Raw genomic sequence first — 22742 nt, forward strand, 5'->3', positions numbered from 1 at the left:
ATTTCAATTATTTTGATGAGCTCATCTTTACCTGTGGAAGGGAATAAAGTCCGACTGATGACAAAAACAAAACAGCGAAAATCCCCTTTGGTTTGTTTCAAAACGACACAGCTAAGTAGGGCACAGAGAGAGTGCATAACATGTGAGTGTTTCTAAGTATATATTCTTTATGCTTTCTGGGCCTATTATAAGCCCGGTATTTCATTTTGTGCAGTGCACAAATTTAACATTTAAATTTAGTTTAGCGATATTTTCTTCACAGTCTACCCGTCTTTCATCCACAGCTGACCTGAATTGCTTTTTAAAGGGATTCTTACCTTCTCCTTGTGTAGCACCATTTAGAGTAGAATTTAATTTTGCATTAGAGAGCTTGAAAAGGGTTTGTGATGCTTCATGCGCATCTATAAATCCCATTTTAATGTTGTGTATACAGAATTTAGTGGAATACAAATAGACTACTGAGTTTATGATCCCTACTTTAAAGCTGAACACGGAGAATAAACATTCCTACGTAGACTTATAATCCAGGGTGTTCATATTCAGCAATCTCATAAACTACGAATGCAATGTCAATTATTGTTTTTGGATTGTAGGTGAGCCTCTGCTCATTGAAACAGCAGCTCTTCACCAGCGGCAGAGTTCTATCAGTTTAGACACAGCTTATAGAAGCAAAATAGATATTGATTTAAGCATTTTTGCCAATTTGTCCTGATGGTTTAAAATACTTCATGGGAAAATAGACTGAAAAAAAGCTAAATTAAAAAATGAGTAATTTCATCATAAATTCACTAAAAAACTTCACCAGAACTTCAGATTTCTCAGATCACAATAACAAGGGAAAATATATAAAATGAGCCCAGTAAGTAAGACACAAGATGACACAGAATGAAAAGAAGGAGCTAGGATGGAGATGGGTTGCCAAGCAGCTTGCATCTGCAGGTAGGCAGGCATGTTACAGGTACTGTAACTTGGAGAAATGACAGACTTATAAAATGCTAAAGTGTCCGTTATTAAAAACATCTTACCAAGGAAAGCAGAAGGTGATACTGTGCCGTTACTGCGCGAAACCATGACACTGATGCCCGTCTCCACAAATGGAACCGAAAACTCAACAACCTCTGACCTCTCTTCATTAATGGTGAGTGAGCCGATGGCCATGTCTGCCCTGTTGGACACCACCTGTAAAACAGGAGATCTGAAATTAAACACAAAGAACTATAAAACATTATATACAAGGTAAAAAGAACCAAGAAAAAGCTGATTCAATTTTTAAAAAATAATTTTTGTGGTATACAGATGGCAAGGAATAGACAGTTTCTCATAGACATTGTGCAGGAGAAATGCCATAACATGGTTCTGTGTAGACCTATCATTTCAGATCAGCATGTTGTGCCTATTTATATGAGCAACACTATAACAAACTCTAAGTGCTTTTAATGACTTTCACAGCTACTAAACACCAAGAAAACCTGATTGAAGCTGATGTCCTTTGGCAAATCTGAAATAAGTCCATACCCTGGAGGAACGAAACTGTGTTGGCACACAAACAACACCTGTCCCTATCCAGTCACTACCAACTTGTGACTGCTGAGGATAGAAACAAAGATCAATTTGTAAACTGACAGTTTTTGCTTTCCGCCCAGCTTTCTATTCACCACAACAGACCAGTTTAGCATCCTCACCAGCTTGTTGTTGTCCTAATTCACTCTCCCCTCACTTGTGAATAAGATTACAGGATATGTCAACTCCTCTAGTTGAGGCAGCGACTCATCTCTAACCTGCAGTGGATACTCCATCATTTCACTTTTAAGAACAATTGCCTCAGATTTGGAACTGCTAATGCTTTGCACTCAGTTGCAAACCAAGCTGCAGGTCACCCAGAGAGAACCACATCATCTGCAAAAAGCAGAGCTCCTGAGACCACCAAGTCTGACACCCTCCATCCCCTGACTACTGCTAGTAATTTTGTCCATAAAAATTATGAACAGAATTCTTGATGGAGACCAAAAACCCACCAAGAAGAATCTTGACTTTTCCTGGCAAGACCCAACCTCTCACTCTCACCAGAAAATAAGAAAGCAACACGATGAACAGACTCTATAGGCAGTTATAGCACACACATTTTACCTCATGCAATGCTCACTTTATCATGTAGGTTTTCCAGCCAAGCACTGGACAGTCCAACACGTTCTCACTCCCAAAGCGTCACATTTTAGGCTAGGTGACAAATCGTCAACATATTACGTTTTCGGCTACCCACCACGTTCCTAAATGACGACCTCGGAAAAATGAGGAAATATGAGAACCGTATGGACTCAATCTACACATGTTTGCTCTTTTTCTTCAAACCGCTGGAACGTCGATTACCGCGGGAGCGTCATTGCACTGGATTTCGGCCATAACCCGCCGCGTACCATAAGAACGCCGAAGGTCTCCTTTCGCGTTCCTCAGGAACGCCGCGGGACGTGACAAAACGTCGGCATGTTACGCCTCGGGAGTGAGAACGGGCTGGACAGTCACATTAACAGATGGAATGTTCTTGATCGCTTCTTGGATTAGTTCTTGAAATGTAGCCAGACCAGCTCTTCTTTTAATCTGTGCCATAATCTTTTGACTGGGGTCTCTTGGCAAAAGTGTATTTTCAAAAAGCACTAACCAAAATATACCTCTTTGGTCTCAATGGATGGCAGTTGGTAGGATAGAGCTACAATGTTATGCTCTATAACTATCTATAACTAAAACACCTTGAACAAACAGCATAGGGATCCTTTTTGCCATGACTTGCAACATGAAGCTGTGCTGTGGTCCTCCTCACAGCTCCTCAGGCAGCTGTAAACGAGGCTCAGGCAGACAGAAGGTGATGAAGTCAGGGGATTCACAGCCCTGTTGGTGTTTCGCCTGGCAGGAAGCAGAGGTTACTTGACTGCAGCAGAGGGACTGTGGAGGTTAGAGGAGCTGGCTGCTGACCAGAAGTTCATTAGTCAGGTCTGGCCTGGCACCAAAACTCTGTGAAAGACAAAAGGCTCTGCAGTCTCTCAGCAGACACAACGGAGATGCTTTTCATCAGGCTCATAAAGTAGCCTCCTCTAAAAATGTTCTTCCTCCTTATTTGTTACAATCTTAAGCACTGATTGATACATTGTTTCACACAGTTATCAACTGTGAACAGTGGAGTGTTACAATTCTGTATATGGAACTCTTTTGGCAAGTAATTTTAGGAACTGTATATACGGTCAGTGTCGTGACTATTTGGGAAACAACAAAACAGTTTTGCAAGTGAAGCAACCAAAGTTTTAATTTACAGGGTTCATCAAAAGCATTGTATGAACTTTTTGCATGTACAGCCATTTTTTAATCAGTCTTCCATTTCCAAAGGCTGAAAAGTAATCGGACAATTGACTGAAAAGTCGTTCCATCATTTTTCCCATGAAGGATTCTCAACTTCTACTATACCACTAATCACCAACTAGGCATTGCAGAAATAATTAAAAAATCTTTGTATTTGGCCTTTTAACTTTTTGCAAGAAACATTAAAAGACCAAATGCTGAGCGTTTAACTGGCTGCTTCTGACACATTCCTCTAATTAGGATTTTAATTTGTTTTAACCTCTTGCAACTGGACAACTTCAGTCACAGTTTAGCAGCTCATTTCCTGGCTGGTGCTGCAAGAGAGGCCAGTGGAACGGTCGAGTTTTAGGTTGGCAAAGGGACCGACATGAAAAACTATCTATTTCATCTTTTTATACTTAGATTAATAATGTTGATATTTACATACAATAAACTCCAATCCATTGATTGTTTTTTTTAACCTAGTAACTTTAACTTTATTCCATTATAATAATCAGCGTTGTTTCAGGAGACCGTGTTGGTAATAGATGATTATCTCCCATGTGAAATCTTACAGTTACCTCTGGTTTTGTTACTGATGTTGTTCAGATATGTCTGTAATGCAATCACTAATGATTACATATGGTAAATTACACCTATAAAGATGGTGAAAGATGATAACTGCTACAGACGCAGCAAATCAGCAGCTGCAATAATGATGTGTGATACAGTTAAATCTGAATGATGCTGAGTGTTACATTTTTATTTTTTACTTCTGTTCCTTTTTCACTCCCACAGCCACCCTGTTAAACATTAATGTGTAGATTATCAGTAAAATACTGGCAGCAATGCTGCCGGTGGGTTAGCTTTACAGTTCTCCAACTGCTCTCCTATCTCATGCTACTCAAATGATATCATGCTCCGAATTACAGTGCACAGCTGTATTCCTTCACGTTTTCCCCTCTGTTTGCTTATGAACAATACATTTATATTATATAGCTGTCTTTTCTTACAATTCCACTTAAAAACTTTGTATTTTTTAACTGAAGTTCGTTACAACCCACCAAGCTCAGATGGCAACATAACAACAACTGCCAGCTATTACTCATCAGTTATCATGTACTGTTATCTCTTGCCAGTTTTTTTTTTTTTATGTATTTTTTGAAATACATTGCTGGACATTATTGGACAGTCCTCAGAATAAAGTCTAAAGTCAGCTTAATACATGGTGGGTTCAGTTATTTGAGATACAGCCAATACTTTTAACATCGAGAGTGTATCGGGATTTAATTTGTATTGGTGAGCGCAAATATACCCCAGGAAGCATTTGACAGTTTTTTTACAGCACTATCTTACAGTAAACTATTTGGAGTAAAATTTGCAGATACATTTGATCACAATGATTTTGACTGACTATTCAAATAAATAAAATGTAATGAATTCAAGTGTTTATAACTGTCGCACTGGAATTACTCTGTCTCATCTCTTTTTTGCTACTTTATACTTATTGGTTAATAGATAAACCTCACAGCCACATTGTGTTCTTCAAAGAAGCACAGATGAGAGTGACCGAAAAGAAAAGAAAAATTCTATGTTCATGCCCTTTATTGCCTGAGATATACATACTGAGCAAGTCAACACTCTCTGTATGAGATCAATCAACCTTCTTCGAATATCTTTAATCTTCCCGCCAGAAACTGTTGAACCACTAAAGTTTTTTTTATTGGAAAAATAGTTTGTGAAGCCTGTGGAGACCATAAACTTCTCTAAGAGTCTGATAACGCACAGGTTTCGCACTTTTCATAACCTGTCATTAGTTCCTTCTCTGCTTGTCAAACTCAATCATTCCATGGTAATTACTCCATTTAATTCAACTTGTTAATTTCAAGATTTCTGAATACAGCGAGGTCTGAAAGCAACACCTGTGACACTTCTCTTCAGGAAGTGCTTCATTGCTGCATAGACTTCAAGCTGCGAACAAAAATGATTATACTAGGGTGATTAACTGTAAAGGGTGAAGAAAAAAAATAACTTTAAGAATGTAGGAAATTACTGGCTGATTGAAAGGCATTCAGGGAAGAAGGTCATAATATAGGTTCTGATAGAAATGATGAAAAATAGTAAAAACTGCGCAACTATAAAGTCTTTCACTTGAGAAGCAAGGTCACTGAGGTTTGCTGATGTCTGAGGGATTATACGCATTTGTCTTGGTGATATGTAGCTTTGACAGGATATGATAGTTGGTTGGTTGGAATAGGATGAAATAGCAGCACAGAGGAGGAAAAGGACAAACAAATAAAAACAGTGCACTGCTGCATATTTTCAACAGAATTGCAGATGACAGGTAAAGGAAAAAAAAGAGGGTTCATGTGGGCGGGGCTGTCCCTGTGCACATGTGTTTGTCTGCTGTGATAATTAGGCAGCTTAATGAGTTACTTAGCAAAGCTGAGCAAGAAGCAGCTGGGATGCAAGAAAGAAGGCCACCTGCATCTCTGAGGCCTATCTGAGAATGAAGCACAGCATACACAGCCTGTCCTCACAATGTGATCGCATAATAATAATATTTAGTCAAGACCAGTAGACTCCACATTGCATATTTAAAAATTATGCTTACAGGATATTCAAAGCATTGCAGAGTAATCCAATGGTCAATAGGCCTTCAGTGTCTCAAGAAGACACCATGAGTCGGTTTGACCATGGTAAACAAAGGTAGGGGCAAATAACTGGAAAAGCATGAAGGGCAATACTCCATGCTGCTGGCATCACAGTCACGTTTTCATACAAAGAATATTAAAGATGTGCTCTTTTAGGAATATCTTTGGAAGCTCAGGAGTGTCAAACATTAATCATTGTCGAGAAGGATTCAGTGCACCACAATACAAATGAGACCCAACAAACCACAAAGCATTGCAGTAGTTTGAGGCCGCACATTCAAGGAGGTGCCGCGGACTCTGCAGTCGCCTGATCTCCATCCTATCGAACGATTACTTGAAAATGTGGAAAGCCAAATTGTTATGCCTTTTGGCCAGAAGTCAGTAGTTAGTGCATAGTCTGATTAAGTTACATAAGCAAAGTGATAAATAAGTTCAAAGTTAAGAAATGTTATAAGTAATTCATGCTAAAAACAGTTAAAATGTCTGGGTTCGAAATTTGCTCAAAGTGAGACATCGTTATCACAAGCGATCTTTGTATTGTATGTGCGGAAATGGGAGCGAGGGAGCGCTCTGATCATTCGCCTATCTTTGACGTATTTTCTCCGTTAATGCTGTGAAAAGTGCTTCGGCAGTATTAAAAGAGTGAACGAGTTCATGTACACGCTGAAAGTGCCCTACACGCTTGTACCTTGGGGAACGTTCGTCTTTGTGAGTATTAATATGTTCAGAAATAACTTTTATATGTGTTTACATGGAGTTAACTGTGATGCTAATGTAACGCATGTGTTAAGCTAGGCTAATCTTTAAGCTTGTCATTAAGATGTGCATTGTTGGGAAGGTTACTTTTAAAATGTATTCCATTACAGAATACAGAATACATGCCCCAAAATGTATTCTGTAACGTATTCCGTTACGTTACTCAATGAGAGTAACATATTCTAAATACTTTGGATTACTTAATATATTATCATGCTGTTTACAATTACATGAATGTACTATTGCTGTGATTTATTACTGTTACTGAAGGTCCGCGGCTCCGAACCGTAGTACGTAGTAAAGGGACCTCTGGCTAATACGGTGGGTTCTGTGTAGGGCTCGTAGCCGAAAACTAGCTTTACTTTGTTGTTTGGGTCAACTTTGCTAGCGAGAGACAGAGAGAGGCGTTGAAAGGCTGCTCCAACAGAACTTATTGTTTTTGGAGGAAAACACGAACACAGTGCACAGTCGAGTCTTAATAGCTTACTTACAACTGGGCTCGTCAGGCACTCTTCTTGGCTGCAGTGGTTATTATTATATTTACATGCTTCCAGCTCCGTTTTTGCTCGATGACAGCTCGTACTTTTCCTTTTTCTCCCTCCCTCGCTCACAGACACATAACGTGTATGGCAGTCCATTCTCCCTGCAGCACGGACTACACTGCCTATGATGCTACATTCTTTAGAGCTATACCGGTAGCATTCTGCCTATTAGCTTAGCACAACAACAACAGGCGCTCTCTCACCCAGGAAACACGCAGAGAGAGGGCGTCACCCTGTAACCATGGCAACCGTAACGCTGCCGCCTGGAACAACGGAACGTAGCTGTCAAACAAAACTCAAACAGGCCTGACCCGTCACAATATGAAACAGGGAAGTACCGCCGTGTAATCCATTTATTTCAACAAAGTAACTGTATTCTAAATACCACCTTTTTAAACGGTAACTGTAACGGAATACAGTTACTCATATTTTGTATTTTAAATACGTAACGGCGGTACATGTATTCCGTTACTCCCCAACACTGAAGATGTGTATTAGCTAGCAATTTATTTTCACTTTCTGTATATTTCAGTTACAAATAAGAAATAGCAAGGAGAAGCCTTGAGAGAGGATAAGGCTTTAAAGGATCTTCATTAAAAGCAAGAAAAGCAAGCCTTGTGTGGAAGATCTCGTCTATTTTGTTCGCTAGCTGTCTAGCTTCACATGGTCACGTGTCGTGAGCAGTGTTGCCAACTCCTCAGTAAGGAAAATCGCTATTGGTTGTCCTAAAAGTCGCTAGAAGTCGCTAAATGACGTCATCACCTAATTTGCATAATTGGTCATGCTAATGTAATTGTAACCTACGTTGTTGGAGAGAGAAATAACATCGTGGACGAGACATAAATTGAGCAAAAAACGTCCTAAATGCATTTAGAATTTATTTAGAACTACAAATTAAATTTCTTTTAGCAATTATTGTTTTTTGTAATGTCTTTCACGTCTTTTTTTAGCGACTTTTTTTCTAAAAAAAAAAGTCGCTAGGGGGTCTGAAAACTCGCTAAATATAGCGACAAAGTCGCTAAGTTGGCAACACTGGTCGTGAGGGCAGTGTTGCCAACTCCTCAGTAAGGAAAATCGCTATTGGCTGTCCTAAAAGTCGCTAGAAGTCGCTAAATGACGTCATCACCTAATTTGCATATTTGGTCATGCTAATGTAATTGTAACCTACGTTGTTGGAGAGAGAAATAACATCGTGGAAGAGACATAAAGTGAGCAAAAAACGTCCTAAATGCATTTAGAGTTTATTTAGAACTACAAATTAAATTTCTTTTAGCAATTTTTTTTTTTTTTTAATGTCACAATTCCAACCCTGCTCCTTAATCTGGGCTTGGACCGGCAAAAGTGACCCGAAATAGGCACTCTGGTGGAGTTACTTTGTGTGTGTGTGTGTTTATAAGTAGTTTTAAACCTTGTGATCCACAAAACAGCATAAGAGTAAAAGAGTAAAAGAAGAACTGACTGCGTTACAGCACCCGCTGCTTGTTGAGAGTAAAAGCAATATGCCAAGTCGAGTAAATGCTTGTGCAAAAACGACATGCAATCCTCAACCTTAGAATGAGTGCACACCAGAAATGTCTGACTTTTTCCAACACTGTCTTCATTTGTATGAAATAAAACTGCCCTCACAAAGTCCACACACACAAATACACATCGACTGTGATAATTTGCATTCCCATGTTTAACTCCATGTTAAACCAACTTCATTAATCCAGCCGCCGCAGGGGGGACTGGCATCACAGAAACACCATGGTATCTGCCAACACACACATGGTCATGTACAAGCAATGCACACACACACACACACACTTCTCCAGCACTAATCTTTCTGACAGACTCCCTCCATATTTCCTCGCTCTGTCTTCGATTCAGGCCCAATCCTCTCTCTCAATGGGTCACGTTTTAAAGGGTTTGAAGCAGGATAAAAAGAATTTCACAGGAGCCCTCGAATCAAACCCCTTTTTTGTAAACACAACAAAAGAAAGAAAAACAGAATAGAAAAAAATGATAGCAGCGCTCTGTACTGGGAAAACGGAGAATTAAAAACATAACTACAATATCTTACTGAGACACACAAAAAAGGGTCACGGTGTGTTTGTGAGCCGGGCTGCGAAATGTTCGAACACACTCCCAGAGGAAATGCTGGATCTTTTTGCTACTGAGCACACATTTTTATAAACTTCCACTTTATCTCTCCCACATGCTGCTATTTGCATTCTGTCAGAGAGTGACAAGAGTTAGATACAAGTTATTTACTTGTGCGTTAAATACAAACATCCTTCAACAGAACGTAAATAGCTTTGCTAAGGAAAAGAACTGCTGGAAAAAATGTTGTACAAATTTATACTTTTCTTTTTTCGTGCAAGAGTTAAACAAAACAAAATATTATGCTTTGTTTTAAACAAATAAGGGATCAAATTTATTCATTTCAACAAGGAGAAACCAAGCACACAGCTGTAACTCGGGTTCTTATGCTTATGAAACAAAATATAAAACTCCTGAATTATCACAATGAAGATTATTGACTCAGTATCATGCCTACTGTTACAGGTAGCAGTGTGGTCCTAACCTGAATAAGAGACTGGACAGATGAGTGGATAAATGCATAGATGGGCCAGCCTATTCTAGTGTCTATCACTGTGTAATTTTAGTCAACACCCTGTAATCAGAGCATGTCATCTATATGCTGGTTGAGTCAGTCCTCTGCTTAGACCATAAAAACCTCGGTGTCTCCTAAATGTAGAGATGTTTACAACAGCAGTGCCTGTTTCCTGTTGTCCTGCTAGGCTGGCTCCACCTTTTACACAGATATCGAACCAACATTGTGAAAAGATCTCCTGCCGACTTAACCCTTTAAGACCTACCATAGAACCAAGTCCGCCAGAGCTTATATTATATTTTTACATGTTGTAGAGCCATTTTTGGGAGCATTTCAAGTTGATATACATCAATACAACTGTTATAGCCCAGATTTTAATAATATGTCTGCATTAAGTGCATAGTAATTACATAAATTGCAAAAAAGTGCAATAAACTACAAAAAAATAGAAAATCGTTTTTGTTTTTTTAACATATATTTCTAGTTAGAGAAATTTAAGAGGCTTATCCCTCAAAACTGTAAATACAAAAAAGTTGCACAAAATAGTTTCCCACCACAGGAAATTTATTTTGAGTGTCTTCATAGTTTTATTTTTGAAATACACCAATTTTTATACACTGCAGGAAAAACGAAAATAAATATTATAGCGCAAATTTGCAAAAAAGCAGCATATGCATCAAAATAAACTATTTCCAGCAGTGCAATATGAGTCCTAAGCATCCCAGAAACAACACAGAAAGTCATAAAGTCAAAGGTAACTTTTAAAAACACCAGTATAGGCTCATGAGGCCCTGATGGTAAAAAACGACATTTCCGCGAAAATGACGTCACTTCCGGTTTCAGGCAGGTCATGGCGGACATGCGAAAGTTCACGCTGACGTCTAATCCAACATAGGAAGTGTTATAAACAGCTGATCGGATCGGCAAAGCGTGTTTCTGGAATATTATGTTTTTGTTGCTGCAAACGCTTTTTATGCAGTTTTTGCAAAGCTATATGTGGAAGGAAACTGTGACCGAGGACAAGCTGATGGCATAAGATGTAAGTACAACTCCTCCGGTTTCATATGCAAAAAAATTTTTTGCGCTAGTTTACATGGTTGCAGAGCTACCGGGATTTAAAAATAGTTACGCAAAACAGAGCGTGCCCGCTCCGACCAGCTTTAAAGGGTTAATGGCAGCGCAACATTGCCCACATCCCCCCCGGTCCCACAAATAACAGGCAGCATACAAGAGGTTTCGAAGGCTTACCTCTCCTACCATGCCGTTCCACTCCCCATCAATGTTTTTCCCGTGCCTCCCATTTGTCACCAGGTAAAGGTCATAGGTGAAGCCTACAATCTTGGCGAGGCGCTTTAGTACATCGATGCAGAACCCTTTACAGCAGTGCTTCATGGGTCTAACACCATCCACCACCAAGCTGAGGAGATGATGAGAGAAAGGTGACATAGTTAAAACACTCTTAAAAACATGTTGTAAGATTGTTTTTCAGGTCACTTTGATCTAAACAAGGTTCTTTTCTGTTAAAGAAATTGAAAATGAAAGAAGTGAGGTTCGTGGGGAGTGAGAAAATGAGTTCTCCCCCTGAGGTGCTCATAACGGAGGAAGAACTAAAAGCTGAGGAAGGCGAGGAAGGTATGAATTATTATCGAGGGACTGTGAGTGGATCGATTCTGACGGTTTGGCTGTTGTGTATGGGGAAGCAACGCTCGACAGGTCAGACAGTTCAGGAGGAAAAAGTGTTGCATTATTAAAATGGAAATAAACTCATTTTTTTTTGCACTTATTTCCAATTTAAAGAAACAAATTTCCTGCAAAGACCTTCACATGTCTCCCTTCTCCCTTGCTTCATACAGCAAACACTTTACCGAAGCACCATGCGCATCTATATGGACATATGGGAATCCAAGTACATTTAGATGACTATCAGCCAAGTGCCTTCTGTGCCCTCCATCAGCTCTTTACAGCTCGTGGCCGTTTGATGGTCCTTCAGTCACTTAGCTATGGCCCCCTCTTGGCTCTGTTCTCTAACAATGCAGAATGTGCATTTGTCTTAACTGACAAAACAATGTCCAACTCACAGGATCGAAATATTTAACTCCTCTTTACGTTTGTATAGATTATAAAATTACTATTACAGAAACTGTTAAAATACGTTTGAATGGAATGATCATGTGAAATCTAAATGGTTTTGTTTGTTTATTTTTTTAGAAAGTCAGTATTTGGTTTGATTGTCTTTACTCTTCAACACTTCCTGAGCTCTTTTAGGCAAACTTGCACATAATTGCTTTCTTCAGGAATTGTTCTTCAGGCTTCTTGAAGGACATTTAAAGCTCTTCTTTGGACACTGCTAATGTTTGTCCTGTTATCTGTCAAAATGACCCTACGTTGCTTCAATAACGTTGAGGCTCTAGGGAAGGGATGTCCACCTCCAGGCCTCGAGGGCCGGTGTCCTGCAAGTTTTAGACATCACCCTGGGTCAACACACCTGAATCAAATGATTAGTTCATTACAGGCCTCTGGAGAACTTCAAGACATGTTGAGGAGGTAATTTAGCCATTTAAATCAGCTGTGTTGGATCAAGGACACATCTAAAACCTGCAGGACACCGGCCCTTGAGGCCTGGAGGTGGACATCCCTGCTCTAGGGAGACCATTCAATGGCTCATAGTTAGGGCTGCCACAAACAATTATTTTGATAGTCGACTAGTCACCAATTATTTTTGCGATTAGTCGACTAATCAGATCATCATCCATTGGACGTAAAACTTACAGCTTATTGCGCCAGCAGCATCTGCTCTTATATAACTATCATTAGCTTACAGCTTTAAGTGTTTAAGGTATGTGCTAACTAAAAATAAAGACAAGATGATAGTTTGTTAAATTTTAATGAAATTTGTAGATTGTTTTGGTGAAGTTTAATAAACTCCTTGCTATCTAAAATATAACAGGACACCGGAGTAAATTCTCGAGCATCTCACACTTCTGATAATCAGCTGTCTGCTTGATGTTTATTCAGCTGTGTAAAAACTATAACTTTAATCTCAGCCAAACCGATTTACTCAGGAACAAATAAAATACTGAAAAAAATCCAAACAATAACATTTTTAAGTTGTCTAAATGACTTATATATCATGTTTAACCTGAGTAGCGAAAGACGGCGGTGGGTTTGAAAACGATTTGCCCAGAGTCCGGTGTTCTCACGGGCTCTAGTGAGCCTTGCCCCCGGCTAGCTATCGAGCTAGTGGGTAACAGACGTCTCCGCAAACGTCGGAGCGCTTTTGAAAATATGTGGTGTCTTGATAAACTGAGCAGATATTTGAGGTTTACACAGCTACATTCTCGCCTGAAAATATGTTAAATGTTTATTTTGTGACCCAGAAAGAATAATAAGAGTAATATTAAAACTAACTAGCTGCTGCCGTTGTTGGAAACTGAGCTGGGCTGCGCTATGAATTCTGGGACACAGCTTCTTCTTCTTCGGGGTTTAACGGCAGCTGGCATCCTTGTACATGCAGTGCTGCCATCTTCTGTTTCAGTCCGTTATTACACTCTTAAATGTGTATGTGTTTGATGCACTGGCAGTCATTTTGGCATCATCGTCATACTGAAAAATCAAGCTGTGGCCAATCAGATGCCTTCCAGATGGCCCTGCATGGCGGATCAAAATCTGCTTGCACTTTTCTGCATTTATAACTCCATCAATTTTTACAAGATCCCCAAAACCACTGACTGAAATGTAGCTCCAAACTATAATTGAGCCTCCGTGTGTTTTGATCTTGGCTGTAGACACTCAGAGTCGTATCTCTCTCCTAACTTCCTCTAAAACAAATTGACAATTTGAACTGGGACTTTTTTTGTCAGTAATTTTGTGTCAGCATTCCTCACCCTTGCTTATGAATGGCTTCTTGACAGTCACCCTTCCATTTCTGATTAGGCTACTACGTGAATCATGTCGAGATTCGTCTCTTAGGTCCTGTCTCAGATCTCTGTTGAATCTTTCTTCCCTATTTCTTAAACACATGCCATTCAGGCACTGTTCATCTGCTGTATATTTCCTGTGCTCTGTGATTCATTGGTCAGTGTTCCTCTGGTCAAGTACGATGACTGAATATCTACAGTTCTGTTGCTTTTACAGTACGATTGATCATTTTTTGTGCATGTTATTTTTCAAGGCATTTTACAGGAGTGATGTGACACTGAAAAAGGACAAGCAGCGTGTTGAGAAAAATACATTTACATGCATTTTAGTGCCTGCTTGTGCTCAGGTATTTTTTGTGTGTGTTTATTTTAAAAACTGAGCAAACAACTGTGACCTTGGTGGTGATCACAGGAGAAAATAAAAGGAAAAACAACTTTCAAACACAGTGCAGCAGATCAAGGGAGCTGTGACAGGTTAAGAAAAATGATAGCAAATCAGCCAAACAGAAAATGCTTATATGTGTAATTAAAAAAAGAAAAGTGAGAGTAAGAAGCAAGTATAGAAATGTATATAATGGAAAGTAATAAAAAGAAGTGGGTTGATTAGTAAAGGAGCAAACGACTCTCAGCCAAAATAATTGATGGAGGATGAACTTGTTATCTCTCTGTTGGCCAGGTCATATACTGGCAGGAAGGAAGCTTATCTGGGATAGACAAGGGGTGCAGAACACACACACACACACACACACACACACACACACACACACACACACAGACACACACACACAGTTAGAGAGACATGCCCGATTTCTGCAGGACAACAAAAGATTAACCTGCCTTTACTTTGCTTCCTGCATCATGCTTCTATTAAAGAGCTGTAAGAAATCCATGTTTCTTTCAACACGCTTTAATCTGATGTCAACTAACTTCATATATATACACACACAGATAGAGAGACAGAGACACAAATGTATTTTCTCAAATTCAGCCAAAATAATTCAGCTGTTTTTTATTCTTTAATCTACTGATCGCAGAAGGTAAGCCTTTCTTTAAACCTTTTTCTCTATGCACACTCCACCTGGAAACGATAACGATTTACTGTCCTGTTCTTTGATGTGTGGCCAGACGGCTCAATTTTACAATGGATTAAGGCAGAGGTCCTTGTGGTTTCAGGGCGGTCTTTATCTAACAACTTTTTGAAACTCCTTTCCCACTCTCTGCTACCGTTTACCAGCTGATAAGAGCTCAGAGAAAATAACACTAGGAGAAAACACATATTATGTACTGAAGCACCTCGATGTATTTGCTGATAGAAAATTGGGGTATCTAGTCTTCTGTTTCTCTCAGCTTATGGCCAAACAACAGGTCATCTTGCCTTGCCACCTATTTCAAATTGTTACAAAAACATATTGCAACTCTGTTTCTATTTGTTTTTACAGCAATTACTTTGTTTTTCATATTTTTGCGTATACCTATGGTGGTTCTTGGAGGTCAAACGAGAACAAAAAAACATCAAAAGCTAAAAATAAATAAATAAACGGATAAACAAAAGGACTCAGTAAACACAAAAGAAGTGAGTTTGAGGAGAAAATAATATGATGGGGGAAAAAACTAATTGCAAACATATATCATCAGTATTATTTAAATTATGCAAAAAGAACAGATTTTTCTTGCATTTTTTTCTCGCTCACAACACCAACAAACCTTATTCTTTGAAGTGCAATCTGTTGCATGTTTCAGTTTCTGTCACTTCTGCAGCTCTTTTGTGATGCTGTTGTCTTTTTAACTTCTATTTTTTTTGTATGCTTTTGCAATATTTTCCTATTTGCTGATGTTGTTATAAGTTGCAGTGCACCTGACGTCTCAGGGCCGCCGTACATCCCATATATGATCTCTCTCTGTGAGCCAAACCAAAGGTTTCACCCCTGCAGTCATGAAGACAGTGGTCGTGTCCAAATTCATGGGCTGCATCCTCCTGAGGACCCGGCCTTCGCGGTCTACGTGGGCCGGGTCCTCAGAAGGTCGGGTAGGCCGGAAGTAAACGGCCGTGAAATTGGACGATCTAGCCTTCTGATTAGCGTCACCGCTGTCTCGGTGGAGTTTAATAAACTCGGCCGTCTGCTCCTTGCTATCTAAAATATAACAGGACACTGGCGTAAATTCTCGACCATCTCACACTTCTGTTTAATCAGTTTTCTGTTTGACATTTAGTCAGCTGTGTAAAAATCAAGGAGGAACCCACCCGGGGGATTAATAAAGTTTTATTTTATCTAATCTAATAACTTTAATCTCAGCCAAACCGATTTACTCACGAACAAACAAAACACTGAAAAAAGCCCAACAATAACATTTTTAGGTTGTCTAAGTGACTTATATATTACGTTTAACCCGAGCAGCGAAAGTCCGCGGTGATCTGAAAATGATGTGCCGGGAGTTGTGCCGTTCTTGGCGGCTTCAGTGACCCTCGAGCTCCCGGCTTGCTATCGAGCTGGTGGGTAGCAGACGTCTCTGAAAACGTTGAAGCACTTTTGCAAATATGCGATATCTTGATAAACCGAGCAGATATTTGATGTTTACACAGCTACTTTCTCGCCTGAAAATATGTTAAAAGTTTATTTTGTGACCCAGAAAGATTAATAAGAGTAATTTTAAAACTTAGTAGCTGCCGCCATTGTTGGAAACTGGAATTTGGCTGGGCCGCGCTATGAATTCTGGGATATGGTGGGCCACGAAGGACACACCCGACCCATCCTTCAAATTCGGGGAAAAGGAGGACGCATTTGTCGGCTGCATTCGGAGGAGTCTACGAATTTGGACAGCCTTCGGCGCGTCGCTGTGACGTAATCGGTCTACAAATGCGGCCTCAGGAGGAAGCAGCCCATGAATTTGGACACGACCAGTGTGGCACTTTGAGTAGCGTAGTGTAGACGTGCACATTTTCAGGCTAAAGATGGATTTTTGGATGCTGTGAATAACCATTTAATTTGTGGAGTGTTTAGAAGTGTTGTCTTGTGTTTATTGTTTAGAAGATTGCTTTTCTGTACATAAATCATATGAACTAAAATACCATCTCAACCAGTTTTTATACATGCATGAAAAGCCGAACATTTTGACATCACCAGCTAGAGCAGTGTATGAGAATGTAAATGAAAGATTGTACATTAAATGGTGTTTAACTGAGCAATTATGCATGTCTTGTTCATACCCATGAGAGAGCAGCACATTACATTTTTTAACAAAATCACAGTGATCTGATGTCTCCTCATTAGCTACCAGTAGGAAAACTGAGCCCAGAGCCGAATATATTCCCTCTACTTGTGAGGAACGGCAATTCCAAATGTCTTCCTGATCTCGTGTGGAGTTGATGTGTGGAAACAGCAAGACACTTGAATAATTGAATACTTTTTTGCAATGCAATGAATGGATTATTTGATGTTTTCACTTCTCTGTTCGTCCATCCATGGCTGTGAATTACCTGGAGTTAACGGGCATGCGGCAGGGTACAGAGTCCCGGATGCAGGAGCCAGTGCCTGGGTCAGCAGGTTCCACTATGACAAAGGGCCTCTCCTCCAATGTGACCACTCGAAGATGTTGGGAGTCATCCAGGGGCTTCAAGAAAGAGCCATAGCGAGACCAGGGGTGATACCGTAGTCGCAGGTGTCCATTCTCCCACCAGCCAACCTGTAGAGCATTCAAACCCACAATCAGCTTATTTCAGGACATGTAGCTGCAAACATCTGGTCACTTCTATATTTGTATGTTGGTTTAAAATATAGTGCAATATAATTAGAAAATGTTGAAGTTCCTTGTTCACGTCATCTCTAAGACTGTGACTGGGTGCCTTATGTTAAAAACTCATTTCAAGCAGCTGGTATGAAGACACTGCTACAGCTAATGACAAAAACTGAGAGTTTAAGCTTGGACTGATTGAGAAAAGCTTTGCCTTCCAGGTTTGCTCCTTCTTTGCCATAACAGTGTGACCCCGCATCAAATGAGCCTCTTCATCTCATGCTTTATTTTATCACAGTGTCTCTGGTAAACAAGAACCAATGTCAATCCCACTTTTCCACAGTTTTTCCTTCAAAAAACGATTGCCTTGTATATTCGCACATACTTGGAAACTGAGCGTCAGCTGAAGGTTGAGGAGGCCGACACAACATCATATTCAAAAAGCAGAGCTACTCAAACCAGACGCCCTGCTTAATTCAATTCAATTCAATTCAATTTTATTTATATAGCGCCAAATCACAACAAAAGTCGCCTCAAGGTGCTTCATAGATACAGAGAAAAACCCAACAATCACATGACCCCCTATGAGCAGCACTTTGGCGACAGGCTTACATCGTTTACTTTCTCAGATCCCATCTCTAAAGATTATTGTGTAGTTCAAATAGAGCTGAAAACACAGGTCATCTATGACAAAATGCAACCATTTCTGACTTTGTGTGAAGAATATTGAAATAGTTATACGTCTGCAATACTAACACTTAGTTTCATTTTAAAGGGAAACTCTTGATTTGTCCCCAGGATGCCCCTCCAGAGGTCAAATTCAATCGCATTGTGGAAAAGTAAAATGACCAACAATTTCAAACCACTATAACGTTCCATTGTTCCAACCCCAAGTATTTTGAAATTTGGGGTGTTTTTGTGTCCCAGTGCTTTATTTGCACATGATTTCTCCTCTGTCTTTGTCTTTGGTGCATGTCATGTCATCTAATGACACAGTAAAGTCTGTTTTAAAAATCAGGGCATGTCTGATGTACTTTATTTCCCTCCAGTCTTTGGATGCACAAAGTAGCGATTCAGAAGTAGTTAGTGCTCATCTGCCATTGTTCATGTTAGTTGAGTCGTTACGCACAGTCAGTTGAATAGTGTTTGTATACATTTGTGCTGTCATTATGAACTGAGTTTTATAGTTTGAAACTGTATTCGTGCTACTATCCTGTGTGGATCCATTGTAGGGCTGTGCGATATGACCAAAATCTCATATCCTGATATAAGACATCTATCGTCCCGATAACGATATAAATCACAAAAATGTAACATTTTCTGTAAATTCTGTGAATCTCGGGCAGCTCGACTTGCGTGAAGTGTTTCCAGTTGCGCATCATGTAGCTGGAGTCGAGTGTTTTAACGGATGCATGAAACGATACATTTTTAGACATAAGTTGTAAAGGCCGCCGTTTTCTTTGTGAGTATTTATTACACGGCGTGCTGCGGGGAAAAGCCTGTTCTAACGTTTGAGTCTAAGGTTTATTTTTTATCACCTGACGACTCTTTTTTTACTTCTCATCCGTAAATAATCTGCTTTTTCACGCGATTCAGTTTATTTTGAAAAGTCTCAACAGGATCTTGAGCTTTATTGTGAAAGGTTTATGTGGAACATAAACAAGCGGACACGCGATGGTGTTACCGTCGTTGTTGCTAACGACAACGCATAAAACAGGCGCTTGTCCGTCCGTAGTGTGGTTATATTAAATATAAGAGAAAGAGAGAACTTTAAGAAATTAATAAAGCCACTACAGTGACCATCAGAACGATGAAACAATATTGCCGTAAACAGTTTATTTTGCGACACCACGAAACAAACGATAGCGTAAAATGAAACATTTCGTCAATAACAGGCCTTTTATCACAAACCAAAAATGTTATCTGTGTCTCTGATTTGAATTTCTGTCTCTTTCCATAGAGAAACACTTGAAAAACCTGCACTTACACCATATCAGTAGTTGGTACATTGCTCCAGCCCTCATTGGGTCATCTTATATTATGTGCACTTAGAACACCATCACATACAGTTGCCATTGTGACTATGCCCTGCTCAACTTCATCGCCTCCTCCTTGAGACACCTTTTTCATAACATAACACTTCGCAAAAATAATGATTTCTTCAGACAATGTCTACCAATCACTGCACCCAAAATGCTTTGCAGGATCGATCATCATACAGAACACTGATTTTCTACCCTTCTCTTGTCAATAATTTGACAATAATCCCACCACTTCTTACAAAGCTTTTAAAATCAATATTTAGAATATTTGATTTTCTTTATATTTGTACTTCTGCTTACTCTCACACACACAAACACACAAAAACACAGCTCATTGTAACACTGCGTGTCTTCTGTTTACTATAAAACAAATCACTGCTGCTGCAGCTGTGAAGGTAATACCCATCACTATCTGAGCACCAGAGGACCCTTTTCATTCAAAGACCAAACACTCAAACGCTCAGTGATGATGAGAGTAGCAATTGCAAAGATTGTTTCAGGCCAACTCACTGTTACAACAGTCTGATTTTACTAAGTAGCAAAGCACCTTCAATTACAAGACTATAAATATTCTTAAAATAAGAGCTTTACATCAATATGAGTAAATCTGGCAACAGATAAATGAGGTTTTAGTTGATTTGTGAAAGTTATTTTTGACTCTTTGGTCCTACCCATCAGTTTTATTATTGTTTATATTTTTGGTTAAATGGACACTGTCCTGAATTCTGTTCCTTTTCCAAGTGATGTTTCTCAGCCATGTAAACTTCAAAACTTCTTAAAAAAAAGTCATCTTCTAGCATTAGTTAAAACTAGGGATGGGTACCGGTATCCGGTGCCATGATGGCACCAGTTCTGACATAAACGGTAGTAACCAGACCGAAAAGCAGCGCACATTTCGGTGCTTTTTTTTCCTGAGCTGTGACACACTTTAGATTCTAGCCAATCATTTTATGTTTCCGAGGATAGTAGGCGGGTCCAGGTACGTACTTTCTTTTAGAGCAGAGCTACAGATTAAAAACGCCCAAGGCAAAGCGGTCAAAGTCTGGCTGTACTTCACAGCAAACTATGCAAACTCAGCAGCCTGCAACAAGTGCTTTAAGCTGATACTGTGATACTGTCAAAGGAGGTAACACCTCAAATCTGATGAAACACCTGGCGATGCATAGCGTTTTTTTAAAGCCGAGAAATGCGCCGTATTTGATAGCTTGCTGCGAGACCTCACACCGAGCACATCTACTGCGGGTGTGGTGCCTGTTATCTGACCCGGAGTTAGCAACATCCCCCAAAAACCCAAAGAGGAGAGTCCTGGCCCCTAGCCCTGCCAGTGTAGCAGAAATGATGAGGATGATGATGCAGCAGCAGCCGTTCTTCTCTGCGTGAGTAGCTTAATGTTGTTCGTGTGTAATTTACGTTGAGTAGGCTAACCACGTTATTACATTAATGCATGTAAGGTGAACTAGCAAACACCATCATAGCTACATGCGGCTGTCTTCTTGTTTGATGGCAGATACTCCCTTCACCCTGGACAAAAAGGCTAAAATGACCAAAGAAAAAGTGGAAAACAGCTAAACATGAGAGGTTTTTGGACAAAGTTTGTGTTTTTTCCATTGTTTAAGCACTGCTTCCAGCCAAGAGTGATACCATATATGCCCCATAGCTGCAGAAAAGGCTAACATTGTTACCTTTTTACAAAAAAACAGCTGAACATGAGAGGTTTTTTGGATCAATTTTGTGTTCTCCATTCTTTAAGCACCGGTTTGAGCACCGTTTAAGCACCGGCACCGTTTCAAAAGGACCAGTTTGGCACCGGTATCGGATAAAACCTAAACGATACCCATCCCTAGTGAAAACCCTACTCCAATGTTTTAAAGAGGCAGATGTAGATGGATTCTTCACACAAAGACAAAAATCCTTCTAACAAAAACAGTAAGAATACATGCAACGTTTTTTCAACAGTGTCATAAACCGCTATTAAGTGATGTCTGGCTGTATTTTACTCTGCTGGTCTGTTATGTGTGCACAACAGCTGCAAATTGTAGTAATCAAGCTCTCCAAGCAAAACCTCTCATAAAGCTGCAGAGACAAGACGATTCTAAAAGCATTATCAATTATGGTGTCGATGTCATCATCTTGAGTAAAGAGTGATTTAATTAAATATATTCTGATACACAGAGATCAAAACAAGACATCAAGATGGGAGCATTCGGTCTCTAGATCCGGCTATAAAAAGTCTGTGTCTATATCTGACTCAAACAGGAGTTACTGTATTTTAAATTCTCATTAAATATGAAAAAAGGCTTTTGGTAAGAACAGGTAAGTATTGATGAGCAGAGACGTGGAGACTGTGGCCTTGAGATTTTAAAGGGGAACAATGGCACAAAAAATCAGTAAACTCCAAAACTGTAGATTTGTTTTTTGTTTTTTTAAACTTAGATAAAATCATACCTACATTGCAGCTTTTTTAGTGATGCAATCGAATACATGCATCACCTGTGCTGACATTATCGATCACTGGTCAGTCTAACCAAAATGCTTTCAATGGTTTTCTTATTGTCACCACACTTTGCATATTATTTTAACAATTTGCATTTGTTTTTAAAACCTCATTTGATTTTCTATCCTCCATAGGTGGCTGGGAGTGTACACTGTGTACAAGTCCACTCTGAAAGCCTGGTCTCTCGTAAAGTACCTTCTGAATCACTGTAATCGATCCACATCTCTTATCAAGTCCACAGTGCACATACATTGTGATCCCTCTGTGTTATGAGGTTGTAAAACTCTTATTACACTTTTAAACTCAACTGAAATTGGATTAGGACTTGTGTGGTTTAAGATTATAGCTCTTTTATCAGATTGATTAAATAGGTAGTCATCTTTCTTATTTTATTTGCTCATCGATCCTCTGTAAACTCCAATGTTTACGCTTCTTTCAAAGAACAAACTAATGCAATACGACTTGCTGTGGTGTTGCATCACATAACAGCCAACTTCATAAAATTTACAGAACAAGATTTTCAAATCGTAATGTGAAATAAGGCTTTGCTGACAGCTGAACATCAACAATCAACAAGAATCCTTTATTTTCCAGCATAATTTGTATTGGAGTGCACATTCTTACAAATTAGACAACATTATAATCCATTCATCTAGTCACTGTCACAGTTCCCCATCACTTAAAA

At 39.5% G+C, this 22742-nt stretch overlaps 1 protein-coding gene across 3 annotated transcripts in view; it reads right to left on the reverse strand.

The window, feature by feature from the left end:
* The window catches only part of grin2da (glutamate receptor, ionotropic, N-methyl D-aspartate 2D, a), a 316625-nt gene that overhangs the window by 74621 nt on the left and 219262 nt on the right, over positions 1-22742 (reverse strand). For all 3 annotated transcript variants that reach the window (XM_087834864.1, XM_087834866.1, XM_087834867.1), the window contains exons 8-10: positions 17268-17473; positions 11124-11292; positions 1026-1179 (exon numbers count right to left, since the gene is read on the reverse strand). In XM_087834864.1, coding sequence (XP_087690990.1) covers positions 1026-1179; positions 11124-11292; positions 17268-17473 — 529 coding nt within the window. The remainder of the gene's footprint in view (positions 1-1025; positions 1180-11123; positions 11293-17267; positions 17474-22742) is intronic.

This window comes from Neolamprologus brichardi, chromosome 22 (assembly GCF_056152115.1).
Source record: "Neolamprologus brichardi isolate AB-2024 chromosome 22, ASM5615211v1, whole genome shotgun sequence".
Lineage (NCBI taxonomy): Eukaryota > Metazoa > Chordata > Actinopteri > Cichliformes > Cichlidae > Neolamprologus > Neolamprologus brichardi.